The sequence below is a fragment of the Myotis brandtii genome, unplaced genomic scaffold, assembly GCF_000412655.1.
Source record: "Myotis brandtii unplaced genomic scaffold, ASM41265v1 scaffold417, whole genome shotgun sequence".
In the NCBI taxonomy this organism is placed as follows: Eukaryota; Metazoa; Chordata; class Mammalia; order Chiroptera; family Vespertilionidae; genus Myotis; species Myotis brandtii.
Genome location: NW_005366017.1, coordinates 908,491 through 935,459, shown reverse-complemented (window position 1 = coordinate 935,459; position 26,969 = coordinate 908,491). Strand labels below are relative to the sequence as shown.

The window sequence follows — 26,969 nt, the reverse complement described above, 5'->3', positions numbered from 1 at the left end:
CTGGCTGAGCAGTGCTCCCCCTGTGGGAGCACATTGACCACCAGGAGGCAGCTCCTGCATTGAGCGTCTGCCCCCTGGTGGTCAGTGCGCATCATAGCGACCCATCATTCTGCCATTCGGTTGATTTGCATGTTAGTCTTTTATTATATAGGATGTCACAGTCATATGATACAGCTCCACCTCACACTCTTTTATGGCTGCACAATATTCCATTCACATAAGTTCTAAATGAATGCTTGGCACATGCTCTTCACAAGCCCACAGAAGAACAAGGGGCCCTGAGGGGGAAAGGATGGGCTGCCACTCACCTCTCCATCGAACAGTTCAATTTCTCCTCCCTCCACCAGGATGGTGACCCGCTTCTTGCATTTCACTGAGGGGTAGCCACATCCCTCGTTCCCAACCAGGATCCGAAAGGTCCCAGGGTTACTGCCACAGTAATCCTGGGGGAAAGAGGTGAAATATTATTCCTGCCACCTCTCCCCAGGTCAGAAGATTGGCATCAAGTCATCTCTGGTGTGGGTGGTGGAGGCTTGGCTAGTTGCTGCTGCTGTTCACTCCCAGCATGCTCTACATGCAGCTGGTCAGTGCCCCTGCTCACTCCCAGCATGCTCTACATGCAGCTGGTCAGTGCCCCTGCTCACTCCCAGCATGCTCTACATGCAGCTGGTCAGTGACCCTGCTTACTCCCAGCATGCTCTGCACATGCTAGTCAGTGCCCATGCTCACTCCCAGCATGCTCTGCACATGGCTAACTGGTGAAATGGTTCTGCCCCACTCCCAGCGTGCTGAGCAGGCGTGCACACTCAGTTACCTTCACTGCCTGACTCACAGGACCCTGCAGCTCAGTCTCTGAGACTAAGGCTGCTGGGTCTGTGGCCTTCCTCAGACCATACCAAGCCCCCACCCCTCCTCCTCCCAAGAATGGAGACAGAGAGACCACATTTGTTTAAAGCTTCACAGAGTTAAGCCATCTCATTCTTCATGAGAAAAGCCACCATCCCTCCTTGCTTATCACTTTGGTGTCAACCAGCAAGAGAAATTTACAGTAATCCACCCAGCGGGGAGAGGAAGGCAGAGGGCCCTCACTCGCCAGCTAGGCAGTTTCTCATCCTGCTGGGCAGTGTGGCTTTCCTGTGCCCACCCTCCTTCCTGCCCATTCTGAATTGCACCAGGTTAGAAAAGAAAATGTGGAGAATGCAATAGAATCAGAGGGTGGGAAGCAAACTCCAGGGGTCATTTCAACCATCCCCCTGTCCAGGGCCGCTGCATAAGGCTGTGTGGGTTAGATGCCTTGTTCTAATTCTGTTTTGGTGCTGATTTGGACTGACAGTAGCCTTGCCCCACAACAATCCCAGTCAACAAATGAGCTTCTGTCCTATGTTTATGTCTCCATCAGGTAAAGTAAAGGAAGATGGCGATCACGTGAGGCTCGAGCCCTGACCTCTGTAGGCCCTTCTTTCAGGGGCTGGACAGTCACTGGAGAAACCAGCCCAGAGTCAATTCTATGGACAGAGCAGCAGACTCTGACCTGGAAACCCCAGACTGCACCCCCCACCTAAGGACAGTACCCTCCCCCCATCCCTCTCTCTCACCTGCACCAGAACGTACTGGCACTCCCCGGGGAACATGTATTTGAGCCCATCGAAGGTGAGGTAGTGGGCCACGCCAATGGTGGAGCACGTGGCATCACACACATGGTCCGTGCAGTTCCACTTCCGGTCCCGACAGACACTAGGAACAGAAATGGCCAGGATGGTGGGTGTGAAGGGTGTGAGGGGCCCATGTGGGACCTGGGGGATAAGGAGGCCAGGAAGGAACATAATATTCCAGGTGCCACCCAACCTTTCAGGAAGCCTCAAGAAGTGGGAGGATCCAGCAGGAGAGAGGGAAGTCGTGCTGCACTTCATTACAAGGGGGAAACTGAGGCAAAGAAGGGAACAGGTGATCCAGGCAGCCCAGGGAAGAGACCCAGACCCTCTGTAAACCGCCTGCTACAAGTTTGCTAAAGCTCGGCCTCCCTGGAAGTTGCCTGAGAGTAGCCTCAGAGTCTCTACAAAACAGACACTGCCCAGCCAGTGTGCCTCAGTGGTTGAGCATCGACCTATGAACCAGGAGGTCACGGTTCAATTCCCAGTCAGGGCACATGCCCAGGTTGCAGGCTCGATCCCCAGTGTGGGGCCTGCAGGAGGCAGCCGATCAATGATTCTCATCATTGATGTTTCTATCTCTCCCTCTCCCTTCCTTTCTGAAATCAATAAAAATAAATATTTTTTTAAAAACAGACACTGAGGCTGCATGCCATCCGAGGCTGATGCGGAAAACAAAACGGGCCAGCAGGAACATTCTGAGTTGGGCAAATAGTGATGAACCGTGTTCTTCTGCCAGGAGAGGCTTTGTGTGCACAGTTATATGGTTAAATCTACAGCAACTTGCCGACTGCCACAACGCCGCATCCCACCGCCCAGTAACCGGAGCTGACATGAGGAAGCCCACTGTGCGTCAGAGGCGGTGAGCTCAGACCTCAGGCCCCAGACAGCTAAGCGCCTTCCTGCCTCTGCCCACATGGGCCTCTCCATAAAGCCGTGCACAGCCCCAAAGTCAGAGACACGGTAAATGAGCAGGGCAGAGGGTTATGTGAAGGATGGCCAAGCAGAAGGGAGAAGAGAAGCCAGCCACGCTCACAAGGTGCCTTTTCAAATGGTGTCACTATAAGCACACTCACAGGCAATATGCTTAGGGGGCAATAGAAGGCCAGAGAAGGGACCTCCAACCCCATGCCCTTTGATGACTTGGTCACATGTACAATGACTGATATGGGACAAGGTCCTCATCTTCTCCAGGCCCCATCTCTCTGAACAGAAACTAACCTCTAGAAGAGTGTCCCTATGCAGGTGAGCACAGGTGGTGATAAAGATTCTCCCCATTTTACAGATAGAGATACAGAGGCTCAAAAAAGGAAAAAGTAACCACATTCCCTCAGATGCTGGAGGCAAGGGTCAACCTTGGCGAGGTCTGTCCCCCCCGCCCCCCAGCATCTTGACCTTCATCCCCACCCCTGCTGACTCCCCCCGCAATGGCTCAGTCCCCGCAAAAGCCTCTCCCAGGGCCTCACCAAGTGTTGCAGTTGATCTTCACCGTCTCTCCGGGGGCATACTCCTTGCCCTGGTGGAAGCAGGGACACCTTTCCAGGGCCACGCATCTGTTTTCATGCCGGACCTAAGGGAAAGCGACCCAAGAGTCTTGGGGGCCACAGCGAGTGACCCAGAGCTCTGCTAGGGAGGCAGCCTCAGCCAGAGGTCAGGCCCTGGAGCCCACGCCCAGGGCTGGGCTTGGGGGACACAGGCACCCGGCTACACGGATACTCCCTAGCTCAGCTGAAGACTCTCTGACTGCCCTCTGCTTCAGACCCTGATGGGGGCACGGTCACCGGGAACCTGAACGAAGACTCTTCGATAACATGTGTCAGAAAACTTTGAGATGCACATATTCTTAGCCCCCAAACTTCCATGCAGATGATTTCTCCAAATGTAAAAGAGTCACGGTCAGAGGTTAACACAGAATTACTTACCATTGGGAAAAAAAAATTGTAGCAACCAAGTATTCAACAATAGAAAAGTGATTAAATCCATTAAGGACTCACCGGGTGATGGTGTCCATGGAGCTATTAGAATGGGCCTTTGGGAGAATCTTAAAAGATGTGAGGAATACTTATGCTGTTAATATTTAAAACAGGGGAGAAAAAACCTGTATATACATATGGTCCCAATTACGCATTTCAAAAATAAGACTTAAAGGAAATATAGAAGTTGCCTCCAGATGGTGGGCTAGGGTAGGGGAATTTTATTTTATTTTTATTGGTTTTAAATATTTTTTTCAAATGTTCTTTAATGAGCAAATACTATGTTTATAATTGAAGACAATGGACAATATATTTAATAAAATGAATGAATGAATTATTAATGCACTTACTACCCTGGAGGTGAAATGCTGGCCACAGGCAGAGATGGACCAAAATCAGAGTCTGGGAACTAGCTCAGGCCGCACATGTGCCCTCCTTACCCAGTCCCTGAGATCCTGACACTCCCCCCGCCCCACAGAGATGCTCCACTTTCCTGCCCTCCCCCCCACCAACACAGAGGTTACAACATGAGCATGCTATGCTCCTCTCATCGGTTGGGGTAGGGAAGAAAGACTAAGACCTACTGGCCCCAGTGGGCTCAGGAAGAGCTGGCCAAACCCACTCTGACCCCAACATGTAGATCTGCTGCTGCCCCCCCTGCAGGAGGCAGCCCTGGGTGTTGCTCTGGCGTGGCTACCGCCAAGTGATCTAAAACAGCCCTGATGGCCCTCCAGTGAAGGGACCACGGTTGGTTCTAGAGGAACCAGAGGGTTGAGAAGCTCCTAGTCTGGATGGCTCAGGACCTGTGTGATCCGGTCACTCCCCAGACAAGCTTGAGTTCCCAGGGCATGAAACAAGACGAAGCCCTGGGAACAGGTGTTCTTGGGCTGGACAAAGGGCTTTCAGGTCAAGGAGCAGAGGTTAAAATTGTGTGTGTGTGTGGGGGGGTGTTGGAAAGGATGGGAAAAATGACCTCCATCACCTTCCCCATCACCTTCCTCAGCCTCAGTTGTTTTCCTGAGACCTTAGGGCCCAAGTAAAGGGCAGGATGGGGTTGCAGAGAGTGAGGAAGGTGTTGATCGACCACATTCTTGGTAGCTCTTACCTCCTAGGACTACTGTTCTTGGAAGACAATGAGCTTAGTCACCTAGTAGGAAAGATGGCAGCTTGGTAGGATCGGGAGGGGATTTAAAAATCTGTCTTCAGGCTTCAAAGGCTGTCACAATTAGGGGTCATTCCCACATCCTCCCAAGTGTTGCCAGCTCTGTTAGGCTGGGGCCTGCCACCTAGTGGCTACTCTAAAAATAACATAAATAATGCATCTACTGGGGAACATGGAACACTCTTACAGCTAATGGAGACCAGAAAACAAGCCTCATATCAGAAGCATTACCTGAGACAAAAGTGATGCAGGATGCATAGGGGTGGATTCCGGGAAACACAGCCCTCACCTCACCTCGCAGAGCACATGCTGTCCCATCGCCTACAGCAGGCTGGGTAGAGGGCTCCCAGGCCTCTTAGTCTGCGTGTTGTATGTTTTTACCTCTCTTCAAGATAGTCAGCCCATTGACAAAAAAGTTCTGCACACCACGGCCCAGGTAGCCCTCCCCTGGCCCAGGGCTGAGTCCCGGGCAGCCCAGCCCTTCTCCAGTGAACATAAAGCTCAAATCCCAGCTTGACCGTGAGATTACACTGCCAGCTCCTTCTGTGCTCCTCTCTGCCCTGATTTATTTTAGTAAAAGGAGATTACTCATGGGTGGATTACAATATTAAAATAGGACTGTATGATTTCACTTATATGTGGAATCTAAAAAACAAAACAAACAAATAGAACAGAACAGAAACAGACTCATAGATGCAGAGAACAAACAAATTGTTGCCAGAGGGGAAGGGGTTAAGGAAAAGGGAAAAAACGGGGGGGGGGGATAAATAAGAGGCACAAATTTCCAGTTATAAAATAAATAAATCATTGGGATTGTAATGTACAGCATAGAGAATATAGTCAATAATACCGCAATAACTTTGTACAGTGTCTGGTGGTTACTAGATTGATCATGGTGATCACTTCGTTAGGCATATGAAAGTTGAATAACTACGTTGTATGCCTGAAATGAATATAATATTGTATGTTAACTATATTTTAATAGAAGAAAGGACCTTTAGAATGAGGACTGCTAGAAAGATGACGGAGGCATGGGAATGGATCCCTACATCCGAGCTGCAGGGGAGACAGAGCAAAACTCAAGGAGAGGAGAGGTTTCCAGGCCCCACCTCAGCAGGAGGCTCCCGACGTGGGAGAGAAGATCAGGTAACACCAACCTGAAGCATTAAAGAAATTCATGGAGATAGAAAAATAAAGGCACAATACAGGTGAACAGGGTCTGGATGAGAACTGGCCGGACACGCGGGGTAGGCTAGTAGAGCAGGCCCTAGGCGGATTTCGTGGCAAGTCATGCAATTTCATGACTTAAATGAAGAGAACCCTCTCTGCCTAGTATTTGCCGCTGTGGGACACCAAAGGGTTAATAAGATAAAGTTGACAAATAACCCTTCAAAGACTTCAGAAGAAAACAGGCAGAAATAGTTGTCACTATTGTTCCTCCACTCATGACATCTTCAGTAGGAATGACTCACACTGAGAGCATGGCACCAGGTCTTGATCAGCGCCCCCAAAAAATTATGAAGTAGGAAGAAATGGGTTTGGGGGCTGTTACTCTTCTCTAAAAAAGCCCCATCTTCCCTACCCCCGTTCCAAAACATCAACACCACACTCAAAATGACCCATTCTTCAAATTCCTTCTTGCCTTCCTACTGTCCTTTACTCATTCTCCCACCCCATCAATCCTTCCAGCTCAATGCAGCTGATTTCAATTATATGGCTAGGAAGGAGGGATGAAATAATTCACACTAAGGTGTGAATGACTTCCCGTGAGGATTTATAAGGTTGTAAGCTTCTTTAAAGCTCTTGCTTCTTAACCAAAATGAACTTGTGCTTATTGTATTTTAGTAAGCCTGATTAGCTGACAAATTGTATGAAGTGTAGGAGATATTTTTACGATGGCAGAGGCCTTTCTTGGACCTTTTTAAATGATATCTCATAGGATTCACAATGCCCACATGTGAGGCCCACTCTGGATGGGCCCCTGAGCCCAAGCTCTATATTTCCAAAAACAGTGCCAAAGTCTTTCCAGTCTTCATATTGGGCCTGTGAAAAAACTGGGCATCAAAGACATTAACACACAGGGAAATTAACACACTTCCCAGTTGCCAAAGGCATCCTTGTACCAGCAGAACGGGTACCAGTTTGGAAACGCAAACACTAGATTTCAAAAGGGAAGTGAGCATCTCCCAGACAGTGGTACTACACTTCCTCCACAGCACCTCCTGGCCCAGCCTCCGAAGGGTCCAATCTGGGACTCAGGAGACCAGGATTTCCATTATGCAACTATGTATCCTTAAATGGCTCTGCTTCCTCTCTTCCTCTGGTCTCCTCCTGTGTGTTGGAAGGGGTTGAAATCCTGGGTTTGGGGGTTCCTTCTCACTCTGCCCCTGGATGATGATCCTAGAGAGGGTTCCAGCTGTGGCTGGAATGAGGGCTGAACAGTGGGCAGTAGGTTGTGTTTTGCTGCCACCTCCTGGTAGAATCAGGTAAAATTCTAACTTAAAGGCAAGTGGTTCACTCAAGTACCTCTGAAACTAAAGAAAAAGACTTTAAAATTTTCTACTTCAGCCCCATTTTATTAATCCAGTGGCCTCATAATGTGGACATTGGGGTTTCAAAAAATTGCTCCCCATGTCTGAAAATTTACTAGGGCATCTCCATTCCTAATATGACTTATGGCTTTACTCCATGAACTTCTTATAATAGCCATCTTCAACCACCACTTACTAAGCAACATCCATGTGCCTGCCACTGTCATATTCTGTCCTCACAACAACCCTTCTAACCCAATCTTAGAGGTGATAGAAATCAGACACAAAGATTTTAAGTGACTTGCCACTCCATTAACGAAATGTCAGGAGCCAGGATTCAAACCTAGAATTTTTGGGCTCCAATTCAATGCCTTTTTTATGCTGCTTCTCCACCAACCACTTACCACAAGTGTGCCCACCCTCTTGTTCCATGCAAGGAGCCCTGAGCACCAGTGGCAGGATCCAATGGAGGCTGCTACTTGAGGAGTGAACCAGAAAACCTCTGCTCTAGACAGGTGCCCGGCCCTGCTCTCTCCCTGCCCCCAGCATTCTCCAGCAGGTGCTGCTGGCCTTGCAATGAGCATTGAGAGACGTTTTGAAAGGCAATCTTCAACCAAGAGCAGCGCTGCTCAGAGTGTGGTCCACGGGCCAGTGTTGGTCTGTGATGATGTGAGCACAGACTGGAGAGGAGGTGTTTAGAAAATCACACGCCAATCTGACTGAGTAATATACACCTGGTGTAGCTAATAAAAATCAAAGGGGTCATATGTTGTATGTAATTGCTTTTTTTGTTTCATGTTTCTGATTATTCTATTATATTTAGAAAAGCTTTGGTCCACAACAGATTGGAAATTTAAGAAAATGGGCCCTTTGTGTTTCTCCCATGGACTAGAGGAGCAGATGGGTCAGCCTCTGAGACTGACCCTCGGTGATTTATGAAAACAATATGAAAGCTGTTCCTACGATTTGACAGCACTTTCTGGTTTTAAAAGTTCTTTCACTTACAACTCCTTCAGGTCCACAGCAAATGCGATGAAGGCAGAACAGGAAGTGTGTCCATGTTACAGACCAGGCAACTGAGACTCAGAGAAAGAGTGGATGATTGTCCAAGAGCAAGGAGCCAGAAAGTCGTGCAGCCTGGACTGAGAACGTGGCCCTCTGACCTCTGTTCCTACTCAGGGACTCTTTCTGCTCTCAGTAGACCTGCCCCACAGGAAAGAACTACTCCCTCCCCCCTTTCAGGTCCTCAGAACACAGAATTCCTGACCTCTCCCCCCAAACCCTCAGTAACATGCCACAGCCTCACCACCTTCCACAGGGGACGGCCAAACAGAGAAGCACCCTTGGGAAGGATGTCCGCACCGTCAGATGGGCCCAAACGGGGTGTTTCCAGATCCTTTTTCTTTGCATTGCGTCCAGGAACACGTGTCCTGTGCAGCAGCCAACACGCTGTGCACTTAATAAATCACCCAGGCCTTTCTGCTCTGCCGAATCTGGCCTCGACAATTTGCACGTTAGTCGGCATCATCATGAAGCAGTTGTGAAAATAACCCAATCTCTTAGACCACGAGCTTTCCAGTTGACAAGCCTCTGAGGCTGAGGTGAGAGACAGACACCCAAAGACGGTCCTCGGGATGTCTGCCAGAGGCTTCAGGAATGCCAGTGAGCTCCTAAGAGCACGTCCACATCCTGTACTCGAGGTCTCACTCTCCACTGGGGCTTTGGGACAATCATGCAATCATTGTGGTTATTAATATTTAACCACATGCAATCATTGTGGTTATTAATATTTAAGACTATCTGTATGCTTTCCTTCATGAAAAAAACAACAACAAAACTCATTGAAAAGAGTCCCTGATGCTGATGCAAACTCCTGAAGGATGTCCCTTTTCTTGCCCGAGCCGCCTCTGACGTGGGAGGATGTCACCTCTAGGTATGGAGAAGGGACAGTCAAACTAAGGGGCCTTCGGGGTAAAAAGAGCACATGGAAGCTTGCACTCCTCTCTCCTATTTCTTGCCCCTCTCCTATTTCTCCTCCTCCTTACATGCCTCTTTGAACAGCCTGCTTGTTCTGCCAAGGCACCAAACAAGACCTTCTAGCTTAGGGCCAATCTCTAGCTCCCTCATTAGGAGAGATAGTTCCAGAATCTTGAGAGGCTAAGACAGAGGGGGGTGCCCAGGGGAGAATGAGTGGCAGCTAGTCTCTGTCTTGGAGGAGAAAGGGTTGGTTGGGGGGAAGAGATAGACCATCTGCCCTGCACACACATAATGGCAGCCTTCCTGAGGGCCACGGGTGATGGGTCCTAGTGCCTCCCACGGAATATTGGCAACTCCCCCAGCCCTGGACACTGCCCCTAAGCCAGGGCCTTGGGCATCATTATACCCTTTACAGCCATATGAGAGCCACCCTGCCCCCCTCTTATTTTTGCCTCTACAACCCCCGCCCCTCAACACTCACTTTGGGTCTGAGGAATTGCAGTCAAAGAAAGCAAGAAGACAAGATGCATTTGAAAGAGAAAATCCAGAATCTCTCCTGGTTTTCAGGGTGAAAAGAATAACATATATATAATATTTTTAACTCAAAATGGCCTAAGATTAAACTTGGGAGGAAGGTTAAGAAGACTTGGGCATGCTCAGACCATGGCCACCATCAGGAGGCACATAGGAGCCAGGTGGCTGCAAACCACTGTGAACCCTGAGAAAGAAGACACCTACTAAGAAGGGCTCCTGGTGGCTAAGAAAATTCTAGTAGAAGTGCCTATTTTTCACTTGAGTTTTCTGGAAATTCTTGCTTTGCTTCCCATGGCACCTCTGTGCACTAAGCATTTTTGTCAGATCTCATCAGGATCAAACCCAGACAGTTTCCTACCATCTCCCTTCCTGACTTTGGCGGCTGACTCAGCCAAGGGACCTCCCCGACCCCTGCCCCCGTTACCACTGCCACCTGGCTCCCACCCTGGTTTAACTCTTGTTTCTTCCTCTCTCTGCCTACAGGAAAATGGACAGCTGCCGACCCCTGGCAGCAGTGGGTGGCTCACCATGCCCGGGGGACAGAGGCAGCCGGAGACGCAGCCCATGCTCATGCACTCCAGGTCGTAGTTCTGGCAGGTTTTGGCACACTCCAGCCCTTCAGCCCGCGGGTTGTCAGCAGGACACACCAACTTGACCATGGGGGGCCGGCAGGACAAGCTCCTTTTACCTTGGAGATGGGAAAATCAAAGAGGCCATCAGTGACTGGGTGAATAGACCTACCTTCTATACTGTCCTGTGGTCCCCTAGGTGCGGTCACTCCATTCCAGAGACATAGAGCTGCCCCTTCCTGGGATGGGGTGCTGCCCTACCTCCTGTGGGTCTAGTCTGAGCTGGGTTCCTTGTGTGGGACCAGATGGCAGCCTCGTCTACTCAACTGAGCTTCTGACCTTTGCCTACACTGAAGATGTCTCTCTGGATCCCAGAACCCCTCTGATGGCCACACTCCACATCTCCCTTCACCCTGCTGTAGTGGGTTGCATTGACCCAAGATGCATGGTAGAAATGTCCAGACCCAAGCTTTAAAAGACCTGGTTTTGGGTGCTAAAAAGGAACCTCTGTGGGCCCCAACAGGACATTCCTAAAATTGTTACCACTAACTTAGTCACAAAAACTTGAAAGGGGCCTTTGCTCACATGTCACCCTTTGTCCAGCCACTGGCCATCCCAGCAACTCTATTTACATTTGCAACACTCCATCCCTAGAGATCCCCGCTGCCCTCCCTGCTTTCTCATTCTCCACCTGACCACCATCTGATATACTATATATTTTACTTATTTCCCACCCCATCCACTAGAATATGTGCTCTATGAGCACAGTTTCTTGTCTACTTTGTTCATTGAAATATATCATATTTCCTGACAATTAGCCGGTATAATGTCTGATTGAATAAATAATGACAGCAGATGACTGATACAGACCCTTTCTTTCAAAAATCCTGATGCACTTCATAGCATGTATATCTTACTAGACATACCACTTACAATCTCCTGTGGGCACAGAAGCCAGAATCTCTAGCCTTATTTTTTTAATATGTTTTTATTGATTTTATTTTTTAAACATTTTTTATTGATTTCAGAGAGGAAGGGGGAGGGAAAGAGAGAGAGGAACATCAATGATGAGAGAGAATCATTGATTGGCTGCCTCCTGCATGCTCCCCTAGTTGGAATCGAGCCAGCAACCCGGGCATGTGGCCTTGATTGAAATCAAACCTGGGACCCTTTAATCTGTAGGCCAATGCTCTATCCACTGAGCCAAACCAGCTAGGGCTCTAGCCTTATTTTTATATGGAAACTTTTTGTTGAGAAATTGAAACCCTAAAAGATTAAATGGCTTTTCCTAGCCACACAACATTTTAGGAATTTCCTGACTTTGAAAAGGATGATCCCTTCCAGTGACTAGATTAGAAGACTCTGAGCATTAAAGATAGACCCAAGAGGCACAATGAGAGGGAAGAGGGAATGTGACCAAGATGCTACAATGAAAGACAGCATGAAGAAGAAAGAGGCAGGCTGCAGTGACTTGCAGGTTTACTATGGGCTGAATGTTTGGGCCCCAAAAATCCATATGTTGAAATCCTAACCCCCAAATGTGATGATATTAGAAGGTGAGGCCTTTGGGAGGTGATTAGGTCATAAGGATGGAACCCTCACAAATGGGATTAGTGCCCTTATGAGACTCCACAGAACTCCTTAGCCCAGTGATGGCGAACCTATGACACGTGACACGCGAACTCATTTTTTTTGTTGATTTTTCTTTGTTAAATGGCATTTAAATATATAAAATAAATATCAAAAATATACATCTTTGTTTTGCTATGGTTGCAAATATAAAAAAATTTCTATATGTGACACGGCACCAGAGTTAAGTTAGGGTTTTTCAAAATGCTGACACGCTGAGCTCAAAAGGTTCGCCATCACTGCCTTAGCACCATCCACCATGTGAGGACACAGCGAGAAGGCATCAGCTATGAGCCAGGAAGAGGACCCCCAGCCAACCATGCTGACACTCTGGTCTCAGACTTTCAGCCTCCAGAACTGTCAGCTATAAATTCCTGTTTATAAGCCACCAGGCTGTGGTGTTTTGTTATAGCAGGCGGAACAGAATAGGACAAGGTCATAAGTTTTTCTTTCAACTTATGAGCCACCGAGTGCTTGGGACCTTGAGCCAGCTCCAGACCGAGAGATGCTTCCCAGTCCATCATGTGGGGGAACCAGTCTTCTCACCCAGGGCAAGCTGGCAGACAAACACATGGCACAGAGCTGGGCCACAAGGAAAGAGCATCTTGAAGTAAGTGAGAGGCAGAGAGAGGAGAGGTCAAGCTAGAGGTTGAAAATAGCCCATTTATCTGCCTAAAGGCATTCTCTCCCGGCTACTGGGAGGGCCTATCTAAGCAAGGGTGACCCATAAATGTGAATCTGGTCCCACCAGTGCTGGGCCGGCCTCTTCTCTCTTCCAGGCCTTGTCCTTAAACAGCAGCAACTATTAGGACCTTCGAACTGAGAGAGACAGGTCCAAACTCTCCTCTTTCAAATCCACTTTCTAAAGAAGTGTCCTTGCCAGCAAGTCCTTAGGAAAAAGGAAGCCATTGCAGGCAGGTGTTTTCACCACAATCAAGGCGACCCACTCACCCAGAGCTGCTCACCATGGACTGAGGTCACCATAGGCAAATTAGATTCAGTGGATTCTCACTGAATGCACCTACAGATAATTCAGTCTTTCCCTGGTCACAAAAGGAAATTCTTCCTGCCTTAACAACTTGGGTTCACACATACAAAGAAAGGTGTGTCTAGTCCTGAGAAACAGAAATAGTGGCGATCCTGACCCGTGTCTGAATGGACACGCACCTCGTGAAGCAGCCCAGCCCTCTCCCCCGTCCATGCATGAGAAGTCTGGGCAGTGGGAGGAAGCGCCCTTCCAGGGGCCAGTACTCACTGCGGTGAGACAGGGGACCGAGGGGACCGCTGAGGACAATGTGCTGTGGCAACAGGCTTCCCGGGGCTCCGCTCATGCTGCAGTGCATGAAGCCGTCCTCACAATAGCTGCAAAGGAAAAACACATCCCAGCTTTGCAAGAGTCGCTACAACCACCACCTCTGTCTCCTGGCCTCCCACTCACTCTGGGCTCCTTTTCCTAGAACTTACCACACTGTAGCTTGACATATATTTGGGTTTTTATTGGTTAACATCTCTCTCTCTCTCTCTCTCTCTCTCTCTCTCTCTCTCTCTCTGTCACTGGTCTATAAGATCCAAGAACGCAGAAGCCATGACTGCTCTTGCTCACCATTTTATCCCCAGTATCCAGCATAGGCTTTGCATAAAGGACTCGATTTTTAATTTTTTATTTTATTTCTATCTTCCAATCCCAGCCCTGTCCCCTAACATGGGTATCTGTTTTCCTGGTATCTAGTCTCCTAAATGGTCCCCAATGATCCCCACATCCTGGTAGCCACACCCTGGTATAACCCCCTCCCCGACTGTACCAAGTTTGGGCTGTGTGAACAACAGTACATGGCAGCAGCGACATCCCATATGTCACTTAAGATGAGGTTATAAAAGACTGTGGCTTCCATCTCTCTTGGATTACTCACTCTGGGGGTTCAGGTTTTCTGTAAACTATTCCAGCCTCAAAGGGGAGGAGGGGATAGATAAACTAAGAATGACAAAGTGTTGATAATCACTGAAGCTGGGATGAATGCATTAGGGCCCCTTACACTATTCTCTCTCTTTTATGTCTGTGTGAAATTTTCCAGAATCAGGACATTTTAACTGGTCTCCCTAGTAGACTGTCAGCTCCCTTGGGGCCCACACTGTCTGTTCATCTTTAGATGCCCCGTCTCTAGCCCAGCACCAGGGACTGAGCAATCTTCTCCTGTTCTGAAGGAGTAGAGATTTTTGTCTCCGTTATGGTGAGTCTACCAAATATTAGTTATATTGGTTCTATTAATATTAGTTATATTGGTTCAAAACATTGGTTCTACCTACTTTTTGCCAGAACTGTATTAGGTGTTGGGGATCTGGGTCTGACATATGTTCTCTACCCTTGGGGAGGTCACAGTCTAGATTACAGCCGTGGGCAAACTACGGCCCATTTGAAATGAATAAAACTAAAAAAAAAAAAGACCGTACCCTTTTATGTAATGATGTTTACTTTGAATTTATATTAGTTCACACAAACACTCCATCCATGCTTTTGTTCCGGCCCTCCGGTCCAGTTTAAGAACCCATTGTGGCCCTCGAGTCAAAAAGTTTGCCCACCCCTGGCTCTAGAAGGATAATCAACACATTTCACTGAAACCCAAGTCTAATGGCCACAATTGCTTTAATACAAGTGTAAACAGCCTGTTGGGGTACATTAAATTAAGAGGGGCTGCAAGTTAATCTCACTGGAATAATGAGAAAAGTTTTATATCAAATGCAACATGCAGACCTTGTTTGAACCTTGATTCAAATGAACCAATTAAAAATAGACATTTTGAGACAATCAGGAAAAAAGTGAACATGGATTGAATGTTAAATGTTATGAAGGAACTAATGTTAATGTTAGGTTTTTATAAGTACTATCTATTAGAAATACATATTGAAGTATTTTCACATGAAATGAGGTAGTAGCTCAGGTTTTCTGTAAACTATTCCAGCCTCAAAGGGGAGGAGGGGATAGATAAACTAAGAATGACAAAGTGTTGATAATCACTGAAGCTGGGATGAATGCATTAGGGCCCCTTACACTATTCTCTCTCTTTTATGTCTGTGTGAAATTTTCCAGAATCAGGACATTTTAACTGGTCTCCCTAGTAGACTGTCAGCTCCCTTGGGGCCCACACTGTCTGTTCATCTTTAGATGCCCCGTCTCTAGCCCAGCACCAGGGACTGAGCAGGTGCCAAGGAAGTGTTTGCCCAACGAAGCTTCTGCTACAAATTTTTTCTGTGACCATGACAACCCTGCGGAAACTGGCCATGACAGAGGGCCTGGACGAAGGGCCGCAAGAAGCAAGCACTATTTAGAGCTATTTTTCAAGAATGTGCACAAGCCAGTCGGGACAGCAATGCACCACTGAGGCAACACTTCTGTGATGTCTTTTCTTCTGGTTCAAATGTTTCAACCTGACACTGACACAAGAGGCTGAAGGGGAGAGGGACAAGGAGAGCCCGCGTTTCATGTTCTAGAAAAGGGCCCAACACATGATCGTTGGCAATAAAAATTAAGGAATCCTATTGCCAGCCCACAGTTCTAGTTTCCCGCGTAGCAAGAAAGTCAGAAGACCTGGGCGCAGTCCCAGCTCTGCTCTGACTTCCTGTGCAACTGCAGACAAGTCACTCCCATTCTGAGGCCTCAGCTTACCCATCTGTGAAATGAAGGACTTGGGGGACCATTTTCCTTTCCCTGGTGCTTGCACTTACCACATGGTGTGATGGTCTGAGAAGATGTCTTCGGGCTGGAAGATCTCACCATCATAGTAACAGGGGCACTGGGACTTGGGCACGCAGTCTCCCCTCTCATCCAGGTAGAGCCCCGGGGGACAGAAGCAGCCCTCCAGGCAGAGCTCGGTGCATTCCTCATCCGGGTAAGAGAGGGAGCGGCAGGTCATGTTGCAGGGGGTCCCACACTGCAGGTACACCTGACCCTGTGGGCAGCTCAGCGCTAGGAGAGAGGGAGAGGAAGGAGGGCTCAGTGGAAACATTAAGATGACAAGGACTTGGGGTGGCCCCTTGCAGCTGTGACCCCCCCTCCCCAACTATATCTGTATGGTCACTGCTTTTCTTTCCCACTATGAGCAAAAGTGTATCTTTATGCTCACAAATGTCTATTATAATTAGGGATACACATATTTTCTCTGCGTAACCAGAAGGGCCATGCTAGTCATCGCTGAATCCTCAAAACCTGGGACATAGTAGAGATCCTGCTGGGTCATGAAGCTGTGAATATTAAAAGGAACAAGGATTAATGGGCAAGGGCATTTCTCCCATGATGATAATAACATAATGGCCATAATTTTTTGAGCACCTATTGCATAGCCTGCTCTTTACACAAGTTTTATGCCTTTCACACCTCTTGCAGTGAGTTAGATCTCATATCCCCCTTTCTACAGATAAGAAAACTGTCACTTAAGCTAAGTGACTTGTCAGGGTCATGCCTCGAAGGCAGAGCAGAGGCAAGATTGGAACCCAGCTCTCTGTGAACCAAAAGCTCATGCTCCTAACCATTAGGCTCTAAAAAGGTAACACTCCCTTAGGAGCCATGCTTTTGGGGACACACCAGTCACATAGAGCAGGGACACTCAGACTGATTCCAGCGAAGTGGGCAGCACCCACATGCCCACAGCCTCCCTCTCCCTGGCCTCCCACATAGAAATAGCACAATAGACAAAAGGCAGAAGGAAGTACGGCAAAGTAGCTAAGAGAGGGGGCTCTGTAACCCAAATTCCTGGGTTCAAGCCCCAGTTCTGCCATCAGTTAGCGAGGTGACTTTGAGTAGTTTCCTCCCTGGAATATGATGACAGTGCCCACCTGTTGAGCTAACGTGTTCAGAGGAATGCCTGGCCCAGGGCAAATGTTCCCTGCTGTTATTGCATTATGATTACCCTGGAGACATAGCCCCAGCTCAGGTGGGAGGGGTGTTCCAGAGGAAGGTCTGGGCCTGAGAGACGGGCCCTCCTGGATTCTGGAGGACACATAACCTACCCTCTGTGCTCCCAGCAGTCTCATGGGCACCCCGATGATGCAATTCTTTACTGGGAGGTGTGGGAGCAAACCACTTCCCTGTTGCCAATCAGCTGTTGTCCAAGAAATGAGACCCTCGCTCTGGGGACACTGCTCCTGGGGCCATTAGGATCCTTCCCCTCCGTTAGAATCCATTTCTACTGCGAAGCCCGCTGGCGGAGCATTTCACAGAAGCTGTAAAAGACAGCCCTGCCCTGAACCTCAGAAATGAGGGGGGCCTCTCCAGAGGTGCCCCGCAGCCTCCCCTCCTGCACCTGCTCTGGGCCTGGCATTTGAGGGTAGCTGGGGAGGGAGGGGGCTCTGTGACCATATTACATATAGATTTTCCTCTGGACCAGCAGAGAGGTCAGGTCATTGGGTAAATAATTAGGGCAAGGGTGGGTAAAGATGGGGTGTGTTGGGTAATAAAAATGGAAGTCCCTTTCAGTCCATTGAACCCACCATGATAAGGGCGCATTTCGCCCATTAAAGGAGCAGCTGGACCCAAGAGCTGCTTTTACGCTCTGACGGGCTGTCGCTAGAGCTGGCTTGGAGCCGCGTTAAATGGTTCCTTCCCCAGAAGAATGCACAGCTCCGTCTCAGTGTGCTCCCACTGTGTGCCAAGGGCTGTGCTAGGCTCAGGGATGCAGAGCTGGTAAAGCTTGGTCCCTGCCTTCAAGGAGCCCACAAAGCAGCTACTAGTATGTGATCAGTCCTTGCTCCGTGAGTGTCCCCAGTGGGTGTGACCGCTCCTTCTGGATGGAGTCAGTGATTTAGGGAGCTGTATTTTTCTCCCGTCTCAGTGTGCTCCCACTGTGTGCCAAGGGCTGTGCTAGGCTCAGGGATGCAGAGCTGGTAAAGCTTGGTCCCTGCCTTCAAGGAGCCCACAAAGCAGCTACTAGTATGTGATCAGTCCTTGCTCCGTGAGTGTCCCCAGTGGGTGTGACCGCTCCTTCTGGATGGAGTCAGTGATTTAGGGAGCTGTTTTTTTTTTCTTGGGAAGGCAAAGTGAGAAACAGGATGAATCCAAGAGTCCTGCCCACCCTCCTTGGGCTCAGAAGACCAACCCAAGGCCATCTGGTTCACCTCCACATAAACCCATAGAGACAGATTTCTCTTCTGTATCTTAAAGCCTCAGGAGTCGGGGAGCTCCCTAATCCAATCTCAGTCCCTGCGAAAGCTGTTATCCGTGGAGGCTAAGAACAGATGCTCTTGGGTGATTAAAGAATATTTCGGTAAGCCCTCAGCATTCTGGGAGAATGTCCTAAAGTAGGAAGTCCTTCAGATGCTATCGCACACTGATCAGGCATCATTTCTAATATTGCTGGACAAGCAAAGCAGATTCACAAACATCACATCATTTACCCCTCATTACTTTCCCCAATTTCTAAACAGCAAACACTTATGAGGACCTGATGTCTGGGCAGGGAAGTGAAGGGCTCAAGATCTCATGCTGGCAAGTGACAGGCAAGTAGCCAGAAGGCCTCAGCTTTTTTGTGGGATTGCTTTGACTCAAAACATGAGTTGGTTCAATAAACCCCATACCTAAACTCCTCTTCAGATACAAGATATTAAGTCCTTTCACCATTCCTCATAGCTCCTATTTTCCTGCTTCTGTCAAGACCACCAAATTTTTGTCTCCAAACACATCTACCTAGCCCTAAAAATGACAATACCCACCACACTGTATCCTTCTGGGATACCTTCCTCACTTCTATGCATCATACTACTATTCTAGCATGGAAACAACTCTTTTTTGCCACACAAAAAAAATCATTTTAAAAACCTAACCTAGTATGCCACCTCCAGAAAGCCTTCCTTGGTTGCCCCTGCAGTAACCTAAGTATCATTTCACTCAGTGTGTTAGGAAACTAGTAGGGAACCAGACCCATCTGTGTCTCAAAAAGGAAGATTCAGGTTCTATGCCACTGCCATTTCCTCACCACACTGGGCACTCAGCAATTATCCCCTGAGCAACTACATTAACAACAGAAAGTGAGCACAATCCATCCACTCGGGGGACCGGAGCATGGGGCAGATCCAACTCTCCTGCCAGAACTAACAGGGCAGAGTGAGACTCTAATGATGTCATTCCACTGCACACGACTTTATACAACGCCCGAGATTTGGGCCAGGAGTCCACCGATGGTTCGCTGGAACTTAAGAGCAAAGGATTGGCGCGTGCCTGTCCCCTTGCCTTCATCAGACCTTCCAGGGATGCAGGGACCCACTCACTCCACAGTCTGGCCATACATGCAGCCAACACTAGGTGGCAGCAGCCACAGGCAATCTCAGCTTGGCAGGGACACCAATGTTCTAGGCCTCCAGGTAAGGGGTCCAACTTGCCCTCCTGAAACAGCGGGAGTAGCCAGGCTGTCCTATGGGTGAGCCAGTTCCCCCCCTCCCGCCCCGTGTCCTGCTGGGAGATGGGAGGGCAGTGTGGCTGCAAATGAACTGTCCCCACACGCTATGCCTGTCAGATGCTCCTGGGCCCGGTTCGGAATGCAGGAATGTGGACAGAACAGAGTAAAGGCCACGTGCATGGAGAGGGAGGGCATCCGCGGCAGATTCTGTTTGGTTTTGGGGAGGGGATGGCAGTCAGGGAGGGCACCCACCACAGAAACTGGGCTCCCGCCACGCGACGTGCACCCCTTTCCGGGCACAGGCAGCGGCGTAGTTGGCCACGGCGCTGCACAGGCAGTCCCGGCCGTCGGAGCAGGAGCAGACGTCGTAGTGACAGTTCTGCAGGTAGGGCAGCGGGCCCACGGCGTGGTGGCAGGCCTCGAACTTGGGGGACGTCAGGAGAGAGCACGCCTCCTCCGCGAACTTGGCTGTGGGGGAGGGGAGAGACGGGGAGCCGGGCTTAGCGAGGGCACGGCCACAGCCTGGGTGCCCTGCGCCCCCAGGGATAACGTGGTCTCCTACTCTGCGATCCTCATCCCAGCTTCTCCCTCCGCAGCACATGCCGCCGAAACTCCCCTTGGCTCTGTGATTTTTCTTCCCTGGTCAATATCCTTCCTAATTACATTCGGCTTAAATTCATAAGAAGCTGTATGGCCAGGGCACACCACCTGGCAGAGGGAGAAATAGTGCCACGATGGGCCGGGTAAGCTGGGGACCTTCGCGTCGGGCTGACATGTCCCAGCAGATGACTCTGCAAAAGGCCCCTCCAGTGCATTTATCTGACGATCATTTAATTCAGTTTGGTGGCTGCTGCCCCAACAGACTGAGAAGGTCCAGGGGCGGGAACTACATCCTGTTCTTTCCTTTCCCAGAATCTGGCCCACGGAGGGTGGATCATCAAATGCTGATCACCAAATGCTGGTGGGGAAAAAAAAACCAGCGCTTCCCTCCCCCAGCGCCGGGCGCCCCGCCCCGTGGAGCGCGCGGGAACGTGGGGATCTCGGGGCTCCGCGGGGACCTCGCTTTCCGCGGGCTCCCGCACGTACCCAGGCGCGGGTTGAGCTTGCAGGGGTCGCTGTGCTGCTGCCGCAGGTCCGCGCAGTCCGCGTGCAGCTTCCACGCGTTCCCGAAGTCCTCCACCAGGGGCTCCACCAGGCCCGCGGGCGTGCGGAAGTCGTCGCCCTTGTTGCCGTTGAAGTTCCCGCACAGGCCGCAGGTCCTCCCCGCGTAGACCGGGGACAGCTGCGGGGAGAGAGGCCGCCTTGGAGCAGCTGCCGCAGACGCAGCCGCAGCCTCCTTTCGCTAGAGAGGTGGCTTTAATAACAAACGCTCCCGCTCCCCGGGTGAGAGATGCGTACGAAGTTAGGACCGCAGCTAAGCCCTGGGCTGCAGGAGGAAGAGAAGAGCTGAGCGCAGGATGGTTTCCCACCAGCTCCAAGCCCGTTCTTAAACCAGCAGAGACCCGGCTGCTGCGCGGCATTTTAGAGAACATGCAGTCATTTACTGATGGCGACACGAGTCCAAGGGAGGGAGGGGGGCTTGCCTGAGGTAGGGAGCTGGGACCAGTAGCCAGGTTGACGCCACCCTCGCCTGTCAGAGCAGATGCCTGTGCCAATGGGCCCTGTCACCCACGGGAATCAAGTGTAAAGTCAATGTCTTTATTGGGCATTCATATCGGTCACACATGTGGGCCAAAGAGGCTGAGTCGGCTATGGGTCAAGTCCTCTCAGAGCTCACATTTGGTGACAAAGAATAACACCTTCCGGCCCCGCTGGCGTGGCTCAGTAGTTGAGCTTCAACCTATGAATCAGGAAGTCAGGGCTCAATTCCCAGTCAGGGCACATGCCCTCGATCCCCAGTAGAGGGGCGTGCAGGAGGCAATGATTCTCGTCATTGGTGTTTCTATTTCTCCCTCTCCCTTCCTCTCTGAAATCAATAAAAATATATTTTTTAAAAAAGGAAAACACCTTCCCATCTGTACTTAACTCGGCCACTGAGTGTCACTGAAGAGAAAAGGCCCTGAGCCACGAGGACTCTAGGGGTTGTGATTGGAGGAGGTGGGGTCTCTGGAGCACCCTCTGGAGGGTGACCTGGGGGGGTCCTGGGGTCCAACTCCAGGCCATTGGCATGTGGCTCCTTCTCCACGCTTCTGCACCCAAAGTGCACACTCGGACAAGCTGGGGAGTCGAGCCCGTCTCTCTGGGGCATCACTGGTGTGTATTGAGAGGGCCTGGTTTAAAGATGGCACAGGGGTGGGGCCCCAAGTCCAGTCTGCTGCCCTGCATGTAATCCATGCAGCTGAGCGGGGTCCCTGTGTTCTGAAACCCTCATGCTTGGCCTGGACCCCATGTGGTCATCTCTTGGATGACACCTTCCAGCTTCCAGCTCTGATTTAACAAAATGCAAGAGGAACAATCTAGCGGAAGGTTCTGGACCCATAAAAAGTGTATCCAAGTAAATGTCATTAATGCAAAAGAGGGTGGAGTATGGTTCCTTGTCTGCTTTACAATGATCAAGTGTTGGCCCCCGAGGCACCCAGCCCTCCCCTGACCATCCTATTTAAAATGTAACTCCTCCTGCCCCTGGCACTTTTTGCCCCCTCCTCTGCTTTATTGATCTCTCCAGGATTTACCACCTTCTAATACATGATCTAATTTACTTGTTGGTTTTGTTTATTGTCTGACTCCCCCACTGGAATTTACACTAACTGAGGCAAGGATTCTGGTCTGTTTTGTTTCACTGTTGTAAACTCAGCCTTGCCAGTGGTGCCTGTGGACAGGCAATAAGTATGTGTTGAAGAAATGAATGCTTGAACAAATGACTGAATGAGTTCATGAATGAATGAGTGAGGCTGAAATGCAATGCCAACAGTCAGGGCCAGCCCTGAGCAAAGCAGCAAAATTGGTGACGACTCTTCCTCCTCACCTGCATCTCAGCACCCTCTCTTTCCTCCTCATTCTCAGACCTCAGTGACTTCCTACCCCCGAAGTGCCCTCCTGTTCATCCCTCCAGGCCTGCCATCACTCCCATGCCCCACTCTTTAAATGATATCTTCTTCCATCCCCTTGGCCTGTCACAGGGGTCAGCTTGCCTGGGGATGAAGAGTGGGTGTATCCATGGACATCAGGCAGGGGCTGGCCACCAGCCCTACATTAGCCCAACACCAGAGACTTCCAGAATACACTTGCTATTTGAAATTAACCTCAGATCGGTGACACTTCTGATAACTGTCAGAGGTGCTATGGCTGAGTTGGGCCCTGAGTCTCAACCAGCAGAGCCCGGCTGCCTGGACCACCTGGCCCTCAGGGATGGGGCATCTATACCTCACAGGCTGAAAGGAGAGCAGGGAGCCCCCACAGCACCTGGCCGGCCTCCTCTCTGTTAGGTGTGCTCACCCTGCTCCTCCCCATGACCTGTCTTCAGCTAGAGTCCTCCACTGGGCAGCCCCCACAAACCCCGGAGTCAGCACGATGATGCGCCTGCCTCCTGGTCCATCCACAAATGCCCCCTTTTGTCCTCCAGACCAAAACACCGAGGGCGTTCCCACAGCCACAGGGTCATCTGCTCCTGTCCTGAATCTTGACCAGTGGAGTCCTCCTTCTGTTAGCTAAACGGACCGAAACCCAGCCCCAAAGACAACCCTGCATTCCATTCCCACAGAAAGAGTCTTCTCGGGAGAGAGAGAGAGAACAGAGAAACCCGAAGAGAACAGCCACCCGGACAAGACGACAAGACGTATGGGCCTGCTGACTCAGGGAGAAATCACACAAATGGAGAGCGCCCTCTGTGGGGAGGGCAGGTTCCTGAGAAAGTGGCATGCTATTGAGCCACCTCCCTTCAAGACAAGTAAGCAGGAGGTGATGTTAGAAACCCAAGTTCCAGTCCTCACTCTGTAACCAAATAGCCATGGGACTGGGCAAGTCACTTTCTTGCTCCAAAAATGATGGGTCTTTATTTCCAACTGTAAATGAGGGGCTGACAAGATCTCCTGGTGCTCTATGGGCTGTGGTCATAGGGTTTATTTTTTACAAAAGATGGGGGGGAAAGGAAATTAATTTGGAACTCTCTTGGGGACTTTAAAACAAGAGAAAGAACATGACGTCATCAGGATGGAGGACGCCAGGAACTCATCGGGGACACCCTAGACGCCCATCACAGTATTATACCCTCAAGCCCTGTGGAACCTGGTACTCGGGGACACAGAAGGGGACTCTGCAGGGATCCTAGGAATGACATAGGGCAATGGTTCTCAGAGTGTGGTCTCGGGAGGGTCTCTGATGCCCTTTCCAGGGACCCTGCAGGCCAAAATATTTTCATAGTAACACAAAGACAGTGTTAGGCTTTGTCCCTCTCATTCTCTTATAAGTGTGAAGTGGTATTTCCCAGAGGCAACATGACAAGTAATATCGCAAAGATTGAATACAGAAGTGGCTGTGAGACCAGCTGTCTTCTATTAAGCCAGCCATTAAAGAAATTTGCAGAATTGTAGAACAAGGGTATTCTTCTCAATGCTTTTTGTTTTGGGAAAAAGTTTCCTCACCCCTGAAAAATGTTATTTATATTAATGGGTAGTGGGTTTATTATTGTTATTTCTAAATGAATTCCTAAGTACATATTTTAAATGTCTCTGGTTTAACTTCTAATCTGGTAAATATCGGTAGACATAACCTTCATAAGAGTTCTTGAGGTCCTCGATCATTTTTTAAAGGACAAAGGCACCTGAAGACCAAAAAGGGAGCAGGACTGGTCTAGTGGGCAGATTGCCACCCAGAGAGCTGCTGGGCTCTGCCGCCAGCCAGTGTGCAGCACTGGACATGCCTCCCAACCCCCAGGAGCCCTGGTTGCTTTGTTTATAAAATGGCAGTGACAATTCCGAAAAAAAATATAGAGATCGCTATCTAACTGTGATCCCATCACTACAGAGAGCAAGGGGAAGTGGCCCTGGGCTGCACAGGCCCAGGGCCACTTTGTTTATAAAATGGCAGTGACAATTCCGAAAAAAATATAGAGATCGCTATCTAACTGTGACCCCATCACTACAGAGAGCAAGGGGAAGTGGCCCTGGACTGCACAGGCCCAGGGCCCAGGTGCAGGATCTGGTGATTCCCAGTGCACCCCTCCCTGGGCAGTGGGACGGCTTTGCCCCCTGTGGGTGCACGACACAGGCTTGGCTGTGAGTGCCAATCTGGCTCTTCCCTTGCTGCCCCAGGGACACCCCTGCTCCCAGGTTTTGTTGCAGCCAAGAGGCCGGGCAGCAAATCTGCCCTTCCCAGCCCCTTGGGAGCCCACCTCCTCGGAAGGCCCTGGGGGGTACCAGAGCCCCAGGCGTGAGAACCCCTAGGACAAACAAGGAGCGTCCAGACAGCAAACACCAGCCTCTGGTAAACAAGAGAGGCCTGTTCCTCCCTCTGGGGGCATAGGGCGTGCGGAGAAATGAATTCTTCTCCCACACACAAAGCCACTCTGCCCACAGCACAAGGGGCACTTTGTAAGGCTGGACTGCGGGGAGGCAGTGATCAGAGGGCCTACCTTCACCAGCAGTCTCCCGCGGCCATCCCAGTCCATCTGCAGGTCTTCCCCATAGCTGAGGCGCACAGAGGCCATCACGGTGTGCTGGATGCGGAGGTCACCTAAAACCGAGCGGGGCCAGAATTTGGGCTGAGATGGGGAGAGGGCAGCGTGGTAGCAGGCAGATGTATCCTGGGGAGAGATGGGCTGTCTCACGAAGAACTGTAGCAATGAAAGCAATCCGTTATGGGGACGATGGAGGTGTCCCGGAACCTTAAGGGGGTCTCAGGAGGATGGGTGTAGTGCAAATAGGATTCCCCAAGAAGGTGCCTCTGTCTTCTTGCTGTAGCCTGCCATTCCCCCTATTGCCACAAGGCGGCGGCCAAGGCTTGTGCATCCGTAGCTTGCACAGGCGCCCTGAGCCAGGGATCTGTCTCCCATTGAACCCCTGAGGCCTAAGCATTCCTTGGGCCCTTCTGCTGCTGCACGACCCTTCTAGACTGAGTGACTCAGTCCTCACAGCTGAGCGATACTGTGCGCCCTGGAGGAATATGTCATCTCATGGGCAGACACACAGCGTTAAACTGACACACAGGCATGCTGTGTGCCCACTGGCCCCAGTTCACCAGCTGTGAGCAATGCCAGGACAATGGGCCAATGGCCATGAAGAAGAAGACGACGGGAGAGGTCTGAGAGCCACTTTGAGGGTGACGTTTGAGATCATGCTGGGCAAAACGGCACAGTGCAGCCTGGCAAAGCACTGGACAGGTAGGTTTCTCCCTGTCGTGGGTCACAGGGTCACCTGGATCTGTCCCATGACATCCAAGGGTCTTACTCATCACCAGCCATTCCTCCAACCTCTCAGTGACAGGCTTTGATCCTTTTCCACCTCAAAGTAGAACCAGAAACATGAAACCCAACCCTCAATTGTCCCCTTGGCTCAAGCTGAGTGGAGAACCGTCTGGGTCCTGCTTTCCCTCTACACTCTCTCCCAGGCCTGGAGCAGCCTCTTCGTCTCCAGCATCTAGCCATCTTCCTGCACTTGTCCTCCTCCAGGAAGCCTCCCTCCATTCTTACAGGGATGCATGCCAAGGATACCCAGCCTGCCCTCCAGAGATAGCACTCTCCCACGTTTCTACAGAAGGGAAAGCAGTGAGCACGGCTGAGGGGCAGGTGCTGTGGGAACTGGGCCAGCCCAGCCTGTAAGAGGAGGCGGGACCCACCTTGCAGGAGGGGTAGCTGGACATCCTGGCCATCTATGGCAATTCCTCCCCCGTGCTTCAGCTTCACCAGGCTGTTGTGCAGGCTGGGCAGGCGGGCGGTGACTGAGCGGGTGCAGACAGCATCAGGGTCATCGGCACACTGCCATGAGGGGCATGCAGAGTGACGTCACCACACCCCACCAGCCCAGCATCCCAGCCCAGGACCCCTGGACTCAGAGAAAGACTCCAACCCCACACAGCCTCTGGCCTTCTCTCACAGGATAACCCCATTCTCACAGCTCCATCGCTGTGAATGGTGCCCCTGGAGTTGTGCAGCAAGAAGGTCCTGAGCCCAACCTATCCCCCTACCCAGCTTCCCACAGCTCCTGTGCCCTTTCCTGTCTGGGTCTGGTAGTACATGAGGCACCCCGGGCCTCTTGTTCCTTGGGCCTATTGTCCCAAAGCAAATCAGGACTCAGACCCTCAGGGGAAGCCCTACACACTCTATATGTCCTCCCCTTGGCTCTGTTCTCTAGAGAAAAGAAGCAGGTCGTGTACACAGCAGCTCAGTAACGAGGGACCACCCCCCCCCTCATCTCTCCTCCGCTGCCTCCTGACAGGCGCCTGTTGAGCTCACCTGCACGGTCTCTATGACAATGGAGAAGGAGTGGTCCTGGCAGTCCCGGGCCAGCAGGTACTGGCAGACCCCACTGAAGGTGAAGTACCTGTCGTCAAAGCTCTTGAAGTGGGACTGTCCTGTGATGATACACTCTCCTGCAGGGGCACAGAGGAGGGGGGGTTAGGAGGGGGAGG

At 50.5% G+C, this 26,969-nt stretch overlaps 1 protein-coding gene across 1 annotated transcript in view; it reads right to left on the bottom strand.

The window, feature by feature from the left end:
- Window positions 1–26,969, bottom strand: part of VWF (von Willebrand factor) — a 121,710-nt gene that overhangs the window by 50,918 nt on the left and 43,823 nt on the right. Inside the window, exons 11-21 of the mRNA XM_005873725.2 lie at window positions 26,794–26,930; window positions 26,178–26,316; window positions 24,976–25,076; window positions 20,493–20,688; window positions 19,659–19,874; window positions 15,745–15,985; window positions 13,280–13,386; window positions 10,354–10,514; window positions 3,116–3,219; window positions 1,596–1,734; window positions 309–443 (exon numbers count right to left, since the gene is read on the bottom strand). Coding sequence (XP_005873787.1) covers window positions 309–443; window positions 1,596–1,734; window positions 3,116–3,219; window positions 10,354–10,514; window positions 13,280–13,386; window positions 15,745–15,985; window positions 19,659–19,874; window positions 20,493–20,688; window positions 24,976–25,076; window positions 26,178–26,316; window positions 26,794–26,930 — 1,676 coding nt within the window. The remainder of the gene's footprint in view (window positions 1–308; window positions 444–1,595; window positions 1,735–3,115; window positions 3,220–10,353; window positions 10,515–13,279; window positions 13,387–15,744; window positions 15,986–19,658; window positions 19,875–20,492; window positions 20,689–24,975; window positions 25,077–26,177; window positions 26,317–26,793; window positions 26,931–26,969) is intronic.